The sequence below is a fragment of the Prionailurus viverrinus genome, chromosome D4 (assembly GCF_022837055.1).
Source record: "Prionailurus viverrinus isolate Anna chromosome D4, UM_Priviv_1.0, whole genome shotgun sequence".
Taxonomy (NCBI): Eukaryota; Metazoa; Chordata; class Mammalia; order Carnivora; family Felidae; genus Prionailurus; species Prionailurus viverrinus.
The window spans coordinates 81,165,666-81,177,938 of NC_062573.1; the positions used below are offsets into that span (position 1 = coordinate 81,165,666).

Consider the following 12,273-nt stretch of genomic DNA (forward strand, 5'->3'; position numbering starts at 1 on the left):
AAGGAACAAAGTAACGATAACAGGCTACAACCTGGGTGAATCTTGAAAACATGCCACATGGAAGAAGCCAGACACCAAAGGCTACATATTGTCTGGTTCCATTTACACTAAATGTCCAGAAGAGGCACAGCCATAGAGAAAGTAGACTAGTGGTGGCCAGGGCTGTGGGAAGAGGGAATAAAGGGTGACTATTAAGGACTACAGTGGTTTTGGGGGGTTTTTTTCCAGATAATAAAAAGGTTCTGGAATAAGATGGTGGTGATGGTTGCAGAAATTTGTGAAGATGCTTAAGCAACTGAGTTGTACACTTGCAATGGAGAGGTTTATAGTATATGAATTAAATATCCAGTATATGAATCTCAATTAAAAAAAAAATAGAAATTTAGCTCACGAGTCACACAAAACAAACTGCAGGCTGGACTGGCCTACAGTTTACCAACCCCGTTCTGGCATCTAACACAGAAGATAGTTTTGGGTTCGCCAACAAAGCCGAAGGCAAAAACTTGAAAAAAACTGAGCCAAGCTTTTCTTATTTGGTGAGAATTAAAGTCATGAAAAAATGGAAAGCCAAAGCGCCTTTAAGTTATGCTTACTGCCACCAGACCCATAAAGTGACTTCTGTGAGAATTGGTAAAATTCAACAGACTGGTCAGGGGGAAAGTGAGTGTTCTAGAAAGCACAACTTGTAAATACCAGTCCCCATTCTGTTGTGCCAAAATCCCTTCAAAATTAAAATAAACTGATTTAGAAATGCATTTATGGGCACATTACCTGGAGATACTAGCTGTATTAATTCAAACCTGGTTAGGAAACCTAAAATAGAAAAAATGAGAAAGTTTTTCATAATTGCTAAGTTCAAAACTGCCATAACATTCCATTTATAATAATAATAATAATAATAATAATAATGCCATATCAACAAGGATTCAGGTATTTCTGGACCCAGTAATCCAAGGGCATAGAGTGGGAGTAACTAAGTTATAAAAATAACATTTTGTGCCCTAAGAAGTATTGATGACACAGATGTAATATTTTGTCTTAAAAACGTATCCATAAATCACTGACATAAAAATCAGATTCTCATTTTAAAAATTCAAAATCCAAGGGGCGCCTGGGTGGCTCAGTCGGTTAAGCAACCGACTTCGGCCCAGGTCATGATCTCGCGGTCCGTGAGTTCGAGTCCCACGTCGGGCTCTGGGCTGATGGCTCAGAGCCTGGAGCCTGTTTCCGATTCTGTGTCTCCCTCTCTCTCTGACCCTCCCCCCATTCATGCTTTGTGTCTGTCTCAAAAATAAATAAACATTAAAAAATTTTTTTAAAAATAAAAAATAAAGAAATAAATAAATAAATAAATAAATAAATAAATAAATAAAAACTCAAAATCCAACTCTTGCTCATCAACCTATACAAGTTTATCTTGCTTAAAACAGTATGCTCTCTGACAATATAAATGAAACATAAAATATAACATTTTTTTATACTTCCTGAGTCCAAAGTATATTTACAAACAGTGAGCCCATGTACAAAATCTATAAGGACAAGAGTAAAATTCAAATCTGAAAGTCACTTAAACATAAATGGTATAACCATAAAAAATCAATAAAGATAATTCCCCCAAATTATAGAAGTGAATACATTTTAAAATAGACAATAATGGTGGCAATCATAGACGATTATAGTTACTAATCCATATTATATATTTGAAAGTTGCTAAGAGGGTAGGTCTTAAATGTTCTCACCGCAAAAAAGAAATGGCAGTTCCATGATGGGATGAGTGTGTTAGCTCATGCTGTGGTAATCATTTTGCAATATCTAAGTGTATCAAATCCTCATGTTGTATACCTTACACTTACATAATGTGATATGTCAATTATGTTTCAAAACAGCTAGAAGTCTGTATACAAGAAAAGTAAAATTCTCCCTCTGCAGACTTATGAAAAGCATGTGGATGTATGAGGACAGAATTTTAAATGCCAAGAAACTGACAGTTAAGACAGTTTGTAATTTTAGGTTTTCCAAGTAGGACAATGGGAATGTTAAGCCCTCCATTTGTCTCAGGCTCTAAATCCCTTACGTTCAGTGAATTCTCACTATATCCCATGTTCATGGACTGGAAGACTTAATATTGTTCAGATGGAAACATTCCTCAAATTGATCTACAGGCTCAAGGCAACCCCTATCAACATCCTAGTTGGCTCCTTTGCAGAAACAGACAAGCTGATCCTAAAATTCATATGGAAATACAAGAGAATCCAAATAGCAAAAACTGCCTTGGAATGAAGAACTAAGGTGGAGGACTCACATTTCCTGATTTCAAACCTTACTCACAAAGTTACAATTATCAAGACTGTGTGTTACAGGCATAATGATAGATATATGGATCCACAGAATACAATTGAGTATCCAAAAAAAATCCCTCATATTTACAGTCAATTGATTTTCAACAAATGTATCTGGACTATTCAATGGGGGGGGGGGGGGGAATACTCTTATCAACAAATGAGACCAGGACAACTGGGTACCCAGATGCAAAAGAATGAAGCTGGACCCCTACCTCATGCTATTTACAAAAATAAACTTAATATGTGTCATAGGCTTAAATGTAAAAGCTAAAACTATAAAACTCTCAGAAGAAAACACGGACATAAATCTTTGTGACTTAAATTAGGTAATGGTTTCTTAGTTATGACATCAAAAGCTCAAGTAAAAAAAGAAAAATGAATAAAACAGAATTCATCAAAATTAAACATTTTTGTGTTTCAAAGAACACCATCAAGAAAATGAAAAGATAATCCAAAGAATGGAAGAAAGTATCTATCATACATCTGCTATGGGACTTGCATCTACAATATACAAAGAATTCAATACATTACAAGTTCATAATATATTACAACTCAATAATAAAAAGTCAAATAACCCCATTAAAATATAAGCAAAAGCTCTGAACACACATTTCTCCAAATAACATATACAAACAGCCAGTAAGCACATGAAAAAAATGCTCAAAATCATCAAAACCACAATGAGATTTCACTCATACCCACAAGAATGGCCACCGATCAACAGGACAAGTAACAAGTGTTGACCAGGATGTGGAGAAATGGATCCCTCACGCATTGCTGGTGGACTGTAAAATGATACAGTTGCTTTGGTGAAGTTTCTCCAAAAATTAAAAAGAATTACCATACGACCCAACACTTCCACTCTGAGGTATAGACCCAAGACAAATGGAAACACATGTCCACAAAAACACTTGTAGACAAATATTCACAGCAACGTTATTCATGATAGCCCAAACATGAAGAAAACCCAAATGTCCCTCAACCACTAAATGAATAAACAAAATGTGGCACAGCCATACCATGGAACACTACTTCGCCCCAGAAAGAAATGAAATACTGACACATGCTGTAGCAAAGATGAATCTTGAAAACATCTAAGTGAAAGAAGCCAGTCACAAAGGACCACATATTATATAACTCCATTTATATGAAATATCCAGCATAAGCAAATCTATAGAGACAGAAATATTGGTTAGCAGTGCCCTAGGGCTTGGAGTGATAAGGAAGAATGGGTTTAGGGTTTCTTTCTATGGTGATAAAAATACCCTAAAATTAATTATGGTGATGGTTGCAAACTGGTGCAGCCACTCTGGAAAAGAGTATGGAGTTTACTCAAAAACTTAAAAATAGAACTACCCTACAACCCAGCAATTGCACTACGAGGTATTTATCCAAGGGATACAGGTATGCTGTTTCGAAGGGGCACATGCACCCCCGTGTTTATAGCAGCGCTATCGACAATAGCCAAAGTATGGAAATAGCCCAAATGTCCATTGATGGATGAGTGGATCAAAAAGAATGAAATCTTGCATTTGCAACCACGTGGATGGAACTGGAGGGTATGATGCTAAATGAAATTAGTCAGAGAAAGACAAATATCATATGAGTACTTTAAGATACAAAACAGATGAACATAAGGGAATGGAAGCAAAAATATTATAAAAAACAGGGAGGGGGACAAAATGTTAGAAACTCTTAAATATGGAGAACAAACAGAGGGTTGCTGGAGGGGTTGTGGGAGGGGGGGATGGGCTAAATGGGTTAGGGGCACTAAGGAATCTACTCCTGAAATCATTGTTGCACTATATGCTAACGAACTTAGATGTAAATTTAAATATTAATTAATTAATTTTTTAAAATTATGATGGTCACATAACTGTATGAAGATACAAAAACCATTTAATTATAATATATAAACAAACAGAAGTGGACCATCAAATAAATCCCATCTCTATCTAGAAAAGGGTTTGTAATAGAATCAAAACCATGATTCAAATTTGACACAGACTGTTGAATGTAAGTATGGATCAAAATGGAAATATCACAATACAGAATTAGAATACAGAATTTTGTATCTGCACACACAATTACATACACCCAATAGTTGTTCTGCTTTGTTTTAAGAGCACTTACTTTCTAAAATTTCTGCTACAGCCCCAGGATCTATTGCATTTTCAAATACCTGCAGGAAAAAAAAAGGGTGAAAATAAATTTTCAAAGATTAATATATGCTTATAGAAACTGTAGGTTTTATCTTTCCAAACAATTAACACATGTCAATTCCAGCCATACAGTATTTTAAAATTCAACAGGAGTATCTTTAACGTGTATGCGGCTAAAAGTTCAACAAATGACTATAGAATGAGAATAAACGCAATACCAAGTACAAGGAAAATCTGAGTTAGCTGACTCTACCCCATGCTCAAAATGTCATCAACTTGACCTAGTCTTATAGTTTGTTGCTAAAAGCACATCTGGCATCAACCTCAAAGAGTCTTGCTTGAATACCTAGAAAAACATTCTGCATACCACAGACACTCATTAAGTGATGTTAACTGAATAAACGACTCTAACAATTGGTTGTGCTAAACAGGAACATCAGTACAAATTCTATGTGCAACACAAAAGAAAACCTACGCACCCTCCTACAGAACAAAATAACTAGAGAGAGGGAGAGCCTCATAAGTTTAAAGTATATCATGAAGCACAAGACAAACGTTGTGGTATCTGCCTAGCCAACGCCAAATATGCTTATTTTGTCCTCGAGCTAAAAGGGTCTGGGACAGGACTGAAAGTGAAAGCACACCACGCCGGTCTCCCTAAACTCTGGAAGCCTGCATGAAACCAAAGTTTTCACCAGAGGTTGGTTTCGGGCATTAATGTTCTGATTTAAATGGTATTTAAACGTAAGCATGGTTAAAATCTGCTCTTGATCTAAAAGCCAGGTCTGCTTTAACTACAAAAGTGGAGGCTATCCCTGCAATCCGTTTTTGCCTTCCTGACCTAGATGTATCAGGGCAAATGTGGGTGAGGGTTTTTTTTTCCCCTTAAAATATTTCAGTAATGGCATCCCTTCACTTCATCCATGTTTAAGGATTTTCTCAAGTATGACCCTGGGGAGTAAATGATCAACATGAACTGTTCAAACACAATGTCTCATACGTTCGTTATGAACAGTTTATTTATCCAATTGTTTTAGGGCGTTCAATTCTGGGTTACACAGAAGGTCCAGAGACGAGAAAATGATTTTGATACTTGCTGCACGCATTTGCAGCTGGAGAATAGAACAAATCCAAGAACGCTAGAGCCGAATGGAGAAAGCTGGAATATGAACCCAAACCACTCACACATGAGGGTAGTATTTCAGATTTTTAAATAACCACATTTTATAAAAAGAAAAATGGCCCATGATACACGTTTGACCAGCAACCTTAAATGCACAGTTTTGCAAGAGAGGAAGAGGGGCACCTAGAATATGTGTGAGTCTCTCCTTCCTTTTCTACACATCAGGGATGTTGCACTTGATGACCTCCAAGTTCATTTACAGAATTATCATTCTGTGCTTCTTTGACTTTGTACCCTTGGGTTTCTTATAAAAAGATTTCTAAAGTCTTTCACAGAAGCAAACTTGATAAATTAAAAAGGAAATTCTTAGGCGAAAACATAGACTGGATTTTCACCACTCACTTCCCACCACTACTAATATCTAGTAGAAGTAGGTTGCTTTCGATTCTGACTGTATGTCCCAAGGTAATAGCCATTTATTCTTCTCCTCTCTTATCTAACCAGTTTGGTAGACTCTGTTTAAATAAACAAGCTGTAATGTACAAACATATTATCTACAGCCCTAGCCTGTTGGAAAACCAACCCTCATCTCATCGCCCATTCTCAGTTCAAACATGTCATTTTCTGGGCAGCACCATCCAGACCTTTAAAAGTGATAGGCTCCATGCTTCCGATTCTGTGTCTCCCTCTCTCTCTGACCCTCCCCCCATTCATGCCCTGTCTCTGTCTCAAAAATAAATAAACGTTAAAAAAAAACCTGAAGATAAAAGTGATAGGCTCCACCCTGGAGCCCTTCCCGGATTTGTCCCCTCTCCCAAAGAAGCAGCTCAGTGATATCATTTTGAAGGGAAATCATTAGACTCATCAAGGCTAAAACTGATTTCACCTCCAAATTCCAAAACAAAAACTTCAAAGGACCGCCAATGAGTCATAGTAATGAACTTGATATTCTAAATTGAAGCGGGAAGCAGGTTGATAAATGTTCTATTAATATCATGTTCCTATTCGTAGGAATGAAACCTAGTCTTTATCGCTGTAGCTAAATAAACCAGGTATGGCCTAAGAATACTCAGTAAATCTGAAGAGCCTTGTTTTGTTACAGGATTTCAGGTACAGGGTTTTACTAATTTGAATCTAGTTTTTGGTTTTTTTTTTTTTTTTTTTTTTCATTATTTCTCTGAGTCTACCAGTTTGTTTCTAAGGTCCATAATTTACTGATAATCCCTGTCATGAATGTAACGCAACTGCCTCTAACACCTCCAGGAACTTTGAGAAAATGCTCTCTGTGCTCCAGTTAGAAAAATGCCATGGGAGTTCCAAGAATAGAAAACATCCACCAGCGTATTTAGCACTAGGTTGACAGCACTTGGCTCAGACCTACAATGTAAAAGCTATTCCTCCAACTACGGTGTGCTGAGGCCGCTTCAAGTCATTTTTTAAAGAAAATGTACCAAGTAACTTTTTAAGAACCGCGTTCTTTATAAGAACCATTAGAGGATCTTCAGACAGCAACATCTACATTTCTCCGTTTAGCAATGAGAAAGTCAAGATCACCTTTTCAAACCTCATGCTCTGCTGAATCATAATAGGGAACACAGAGGGAAAGCAGTCTGTCTCCAGGTACTGATTCAGGAGGTACACCCCAAGGTACACATCTTGCTTGTCGGGAAGGAACACTCCTGGACAAGAAATCTTAAAAACAAGAGAGTAGAGAACAGGGCTTGGTTTGTTTCGTGTTTGAAGTGGAGCTGCGTTCCCTAGGCTCGCACGGACGCGGTGGAATTCGCCGCCCCGCCATCTCCCACACCTCCACCTTCCTTGCCCCGTCCCCCCCTTCCCCAAGTGGAAACGCCAGTCTCCTCCCACGTCTCCGCCAGGTGTCACAATCGTCCTCTCGCCGGCCCTTCTCCCCGCCCCCGCGGGGATGGCAATGCGGAAGCGGAAGAGGCTGCAGGGCCGGGAGCCGCTCGCTAGGCCGGTCGGGTCCTGGGGTCCGGGCCCCCCGCCGCGATGCCGAGCCCCCGCAGGAACGTGGACGCACGCCCGCTGGCCGCCTCCTCCTCGAGCAGCAGCGGCGGCCCCGGCAGCCCGGCCCACGGCGGCGGCGCCGGCGGCGGCGGCGGCAGGTTCGAGTTCCAGTCCCTGCTCAGCAGCCGCGCGCCGGGCTTGGACCCCACCTGCACCCGGCTCCGCGCGTCCGAGAGCCCGGTGCACCGCCGCGGCTCCTTCCCCCTGGCCGGGGCGGGCCCCTCGCAGGCGCCCCCGGCCCCGCTCCCCGAGGAGGACCGCATGGACCTGAACCCGTCGTTCCTGGGCATCGCCCTGCGCTCCCTGCTGGCCATCGACCTGTGGCTGTCCAAGAAGCTGGGAGTGTGCGCCGGGGAGAGCTCGTCCTGGGGTAGCATGCGGCCCCTTATGAAGCTGCTGGAGATCTCGGGCCACGGCATCCCCTGGCTGCTGGGGACCCTCTACTGCCTATCCAGGAGCGACAGCTGGGCCGGGCGCGAGGTGCTCATGAACCTGCTCTTTGCCCTGTTGTTGGACCTGCTGCTGGTGGCCCTCATCAAGGGGCTGGTCCGCAGGCGCCGCCCGGCCCACAACCAGATGGACATGTTTGTCACCCTCTCGGTAGACAAATACTCCTTCCCCTCGGGCCACGCCACCAGGGCCGCTCTGGTGTCCCGGTTCATCCTGAACCACTTGGTGCTGGCCATTCCGCTGAGGGTGCTCGTGGTACTATGGGCCTTCATCTTGGGCCTCTCCAGGGTCATGCTGGGGCGGCACAATGTCACCGACGTGGCTTTTGGCTTTTTTCTGGGCTACACGCAGTACAGCATCGTGGACTATTGCTGGCTTTCACCGCACAATGCCCCGGTCCTCTTCCTACTGTGGAACCAACAATGACACCATCTCATTCATCATGGCACCAGGAGATCTGAAGGTTTCCACATGCGACCATGCTGACAAAAACCAGCCGCACTCCTGCTCGGCCCTCTAAGGACATTTCAGGCTTCCTTTGAAATTTCAGGTGTCATTCCATCTTGATGGCTTGCTAGGCCGGAGAACGTGCTGGCCATTGGACCACAGCCATATTATGGAAAGCAAAAAAAAAAAAAAAAAAAATCTCTCTATTACATATTTATTCAACAACTGTTTGTATCTCCAGAACAACTGCAAAGAAAACAAGCTGGGGTGATTATAATACTGCTGTTTTTTAAAAGTTGACATCGGTAAATTTTGTGTTTTGTAGTTATCCCGTAAGTCAACGTATCGCCTGTAAAGTGAACTTGGGGGAAAAAAGCAAAACATGGTCTGCATTCTGTAAATGTACATGCAGATGAACCACCTACTAAGCCTGGTTCTTCTCCTGGGATAGACTGTAGACAGTAGTTTAAAGCATGGGTTTTTCTCGCTGATTCCCTGAAAATCTGTTGCCACAGTGTCTTCTTAATCCCGATTTTCTTGATAAGCTTTTTTTGTTTATTGTCTCTTCCCTCTTTATGGATTGGGTAGTGAGAAGAGAGATTATAGTATATATCTTTCTTTCCTTTCCCTCTACCTTCTCAAAAATTCTTTAAATAGATCTCCCAGTACTCTCTCATGTTATCTTTTTGCATTCAGAGAACAAGCCAAGAACTTCCTTGAAGAAGCAGCACTTAATGTAAATATGGGCATGTCTACAGTGCCAGTGGAGAAAGACTGGGACCATGACCAAATGCTTGATTCTATTGACAACAAATAGCATGGCATGACAGAGGGCAGAAACACCCATTGAGGACGTCAGGAACTAAGAGTCTGGGGGTGAGCTTACCACATGTGATGGCAGTGGGCCAGTATGGAAGGAGATGGGACTGTGCTGCCCACTGATGCTTCTCTACGTAGGTAATAAAATAGGAAAATGACTTGGTTCTTTGCAGTGCAAGGGCATAAGCTTTCTCATATGTACCACAGGGATGACCCTGTATACTACGGTTTTTCGTACAGAATCCCATTTCCCTGTGCACAGCACACTTTAGGTAACAGTATTCAACTTGAAACTCACCAGGGGAACCCACTGCTATACCAGGCTCAAGGTATAACTAACTCCTAAATTTCCCTTTATGGTGGTGACCTTTACATTTAAATTGGTTTATCCATGGTGCCTCCCCAAATCACAAGACCAAAGACCACCAAACGCAGGATGGACTCTGCTCATTATTCTTTGACCAGGAAAGACCACAAAACGGGATGTGCTTTAAATGCTGTTCTCCCTGAAAAATGAGAACCTTTAAATTACCCGTGGAACTGGTGTTTTCAGAGAATGAGGAATTATTTTGACATTTATAAAGAGAAAGGATTATGGCCTTTGATCTGCCACATAGAGGTGAACACTAGAATCTGGAGAATAGCGTGACAAGTAGGTTCTGATTGGGTGGAAGTGTGAACTTCCTGAGCGTGAGAGGCACACTGAAAGAGGAACTCCTCAAAGTAAAATAAAGTCATTTGCATCCCCACAACATCTTCAACATGGACTACCTCTTCTCTCGCGGAATCAGCCCAACTGTAAAGCTCTAGTGGTCTGCTTAATTGTTTAACCTTAGAGAGATCTTTGTTTTAATCCAGCAGTATTCGGGCCAGCTATTTTTGGAAGCAATGACATTTATTGCCTTTGCAGTGTTCACAAGTCTGAATATTGGGGGCTCAACACTAGGCTTCTCTTCTGGTCCCTGGAATCCCACATCTTAGTTGTTCAGACCTGACTTTGCAGGCTTTTAAAGCACAGATCAATTCAGCTGATGTTTCTGAAGCACTCTAAGTACTGTAGACTAGAAAACTGATTTTACTGTAATCGTGCACTGAGGAATGCTTTTTAAAACTTAAAATAAAATAAACCAATAATGTCTGAATGGAGCGAGATGCAAACTGGTTTAATCTTTGCCTTGATGAGCAGGAAGACTGATTTATCACTCAGCTCCTCAAGAATTCCTTCCTCTTACTGCAGAATTTTGAGAGTTGGCATTTGATGGAGCACAACTGATAGAGTGTGGTCCTATTTGCTGTTAGCAAAATGGGACAAATCCAGGAAATTTTTATCTTTCAGAACTGCATGTCTGATGAAAGCACAGCACTTGTCACTTGTACGGAGGCTGACAGATCTTCCACGGCCGTAACCCGTCGGCATTTCGCTTGTACTCACGGCCAGTAGAGACGCCCCTACAAGCTGACAGGCAAAGCTGTATGACAGTCTGTCACCAACTACAGATGGAAGGATTGGAAAATATAAGCTGAATTAAAAGAAATGCCTGATCCCAAACAGGAACAATGCAGTCACTCTGCCACAAGCACCTCACTTGAGCAGGATTCAGTGGACAATTATAAAACAAGTGTTGGTTGATTGACTTCCCTTTTGGAATTAGCAAGCCAGAGCCATCTCTAGGGGAAATACCTTAGAATATATTCAGTTGGTTCATAGAGGTGGCAAATTATCAGGAAGTCATTGGGCTTTATGGAATTAAACTCTTCCCTTGTTATTTAAAGGAGGGTGTTGTTGTTGTTTTTTAATTCTTTCACAAATCTTTATCCTGGAAAAAAATAAAATTCTTCTTGGACTTAATGCAAGGCTATAATTAATTTTTTTTTTTTTTAATTTTAGAGAGTGCACTCAAGTAGGGGAGAGGGGTAGAGGGAGAAAGAGAATCTGAAGCAGGCTCCTCGCTGAGCACAGAGCCTATCAGGGACTCCATCCCATGACCCTGGGATCATGACCTCGGTGGAAATCAAAAGTCAGACACAACCAACTGAGCCACCCAGGCGCCCCCATTATTTTAAAGTAACAGAAAAATTTAGGATAAAGCTAACAAGTCGTTGGGGCGGGGGGAGTTGGAAGGGGTTGGGCTGAATTAAGAGTTGAGAAATCAGGAAAGACCAATGTAGAGGATCTTAAGGACTGAGAGGTATGATCTGTCCCCAAAGACAATGATGTGTGTGGTGAGGTGGGTAGGAGGTGGTGAAAATGATCAAGACCATTTAGGAACCCTGGGCAGAGAGTGTGATTTGGGGCAAGGAGTGGAGGTCGGTCGACTTCTCTTACCGCCCGGATCTGGAGTTCCACCACCACCTCCAGAGGCATGGTCCCCTGTGTGGGCGAAAAGCACTGGAATGAAAAGATCCTTTTGTGCTCAGCCCTGGGCCAATTTTTCTTGGTTTAGCTCAATCCCTAGGGCAAACGTTCCCAGCAGCTTCCCCAGGCCCTTTATCCCCTGGTCTCGCCATCCGTCCCCCCGCCCTCCGCCCCAGCCCAGGTCCCTCCCACCGGGATGGGTCTCACACTGCGCGAGCTGGAGCCAAGGCTTCCAGAAGCCGGAAGCGTCGCGTTGCCATGAACGCTCAAACTCGCAGCCTTCCACCTGGAACGCGCCAGCTAGGCTCTGCGCAGGCGTGCGCGCCCCCGGCTGCCCCACTGGGAACGCGGCGCGCGCCCGAAGTGGGCTTCCCAGGCTGTGCGCGGGCGGGAGAGCCCCAGCAGGTGCAGGCTTGGCGGCTGGACCCTGAGCTGCTGAAAGAGCTCCCGTTTCCTTTCCCCCAACTCTCTCCATTACCTCTCTTTATGGCCCCCATTGCTATGTTAAAATGTTCACAGAGTCCATTCTGAAAGGAGAATATGATC

General features: G+C 42.5%; 2 protein-coding genes across 8 annotated transcripts in view; one reads left to right on the forward strand and one right to left on the reverse strand.

Moving 5' to 3' along the window:
- SPATA6L (spermatogenesis associated 6 like) overlaps positions 1-11,955 on the reverse strand; it is a 46,331-nt gene extending 34,376 nt beyond the window's left edge. For 4 of the 6 annotated variants that reach the window (XM_047831231.1, XM_047831233.1, XM_047831228.1 and 1 more), the window contains exons 1-4: positions 11,698-11,742; positions 7,182-7,319; positions 4,476-4,524; positions 772-813 (exon numbers count right to left, since the gene is read on the reverse strand). In XM_047831231.1, coding sequence (XP_047687187.1) covers positions 772-813; positions 4,476-4,524; positions 7,182-7,319; positions 11,698-11,736 — 268 coding nt within the window. In that variant the 5' untranslated portion in view covers positions 11,737-11,742. Of the gene's footprint in view, positions 1-771; positions 814-4,475; positions 4,525-7,181; positions 7,320-11,697; positions 11,743-11,934 lie in introns of those variants that run through there. The other 2 variants (XM_047831230.1, XM_047831229.1) reach the window with 2 other exon arrangements.
- On the forward strand, positions 7,506-11,220 carry PLPP6 (phospholipid phosphatase 6). 2 transcript variants are annotated; one of them, XM_047831234.1, is made up of 2 exons: positions 7,506-8,857; positions 9,249-11,220. In XM_047831234.1, the coding sequence occupies exon 1, from the start codon at positions 7,638-7,640 to the stop codon at positions 8,529-8,531; it is 894 nt and encodes a 297-aa protein (XP_047687190.1). In that variant the 5' UTR covers positions 7,506-7,637; the 3' UTR covers positions 8,532-8,857; positions 9,249-11,220. The 2 variants fall into 2 exon arrangements, with proteins under 2 accessions (XP_047687190.1, XP_047687191.1); XM_047831235.1 differs by having other exon boundaries at positions 7,506-8,819.
- Positions 11,956-12,273: the final 318 nt, after the last annotated feature.

Excerpts from the sequence above, each read along its gene's own strand:
- PLPP6 (XM_047831234.1), top strand. The coding sequence starts at position 7,638 with ATGCCGAGCCCCCGCAGGAACGTGGACGCACGCCCGCTGGCCGCCTCC.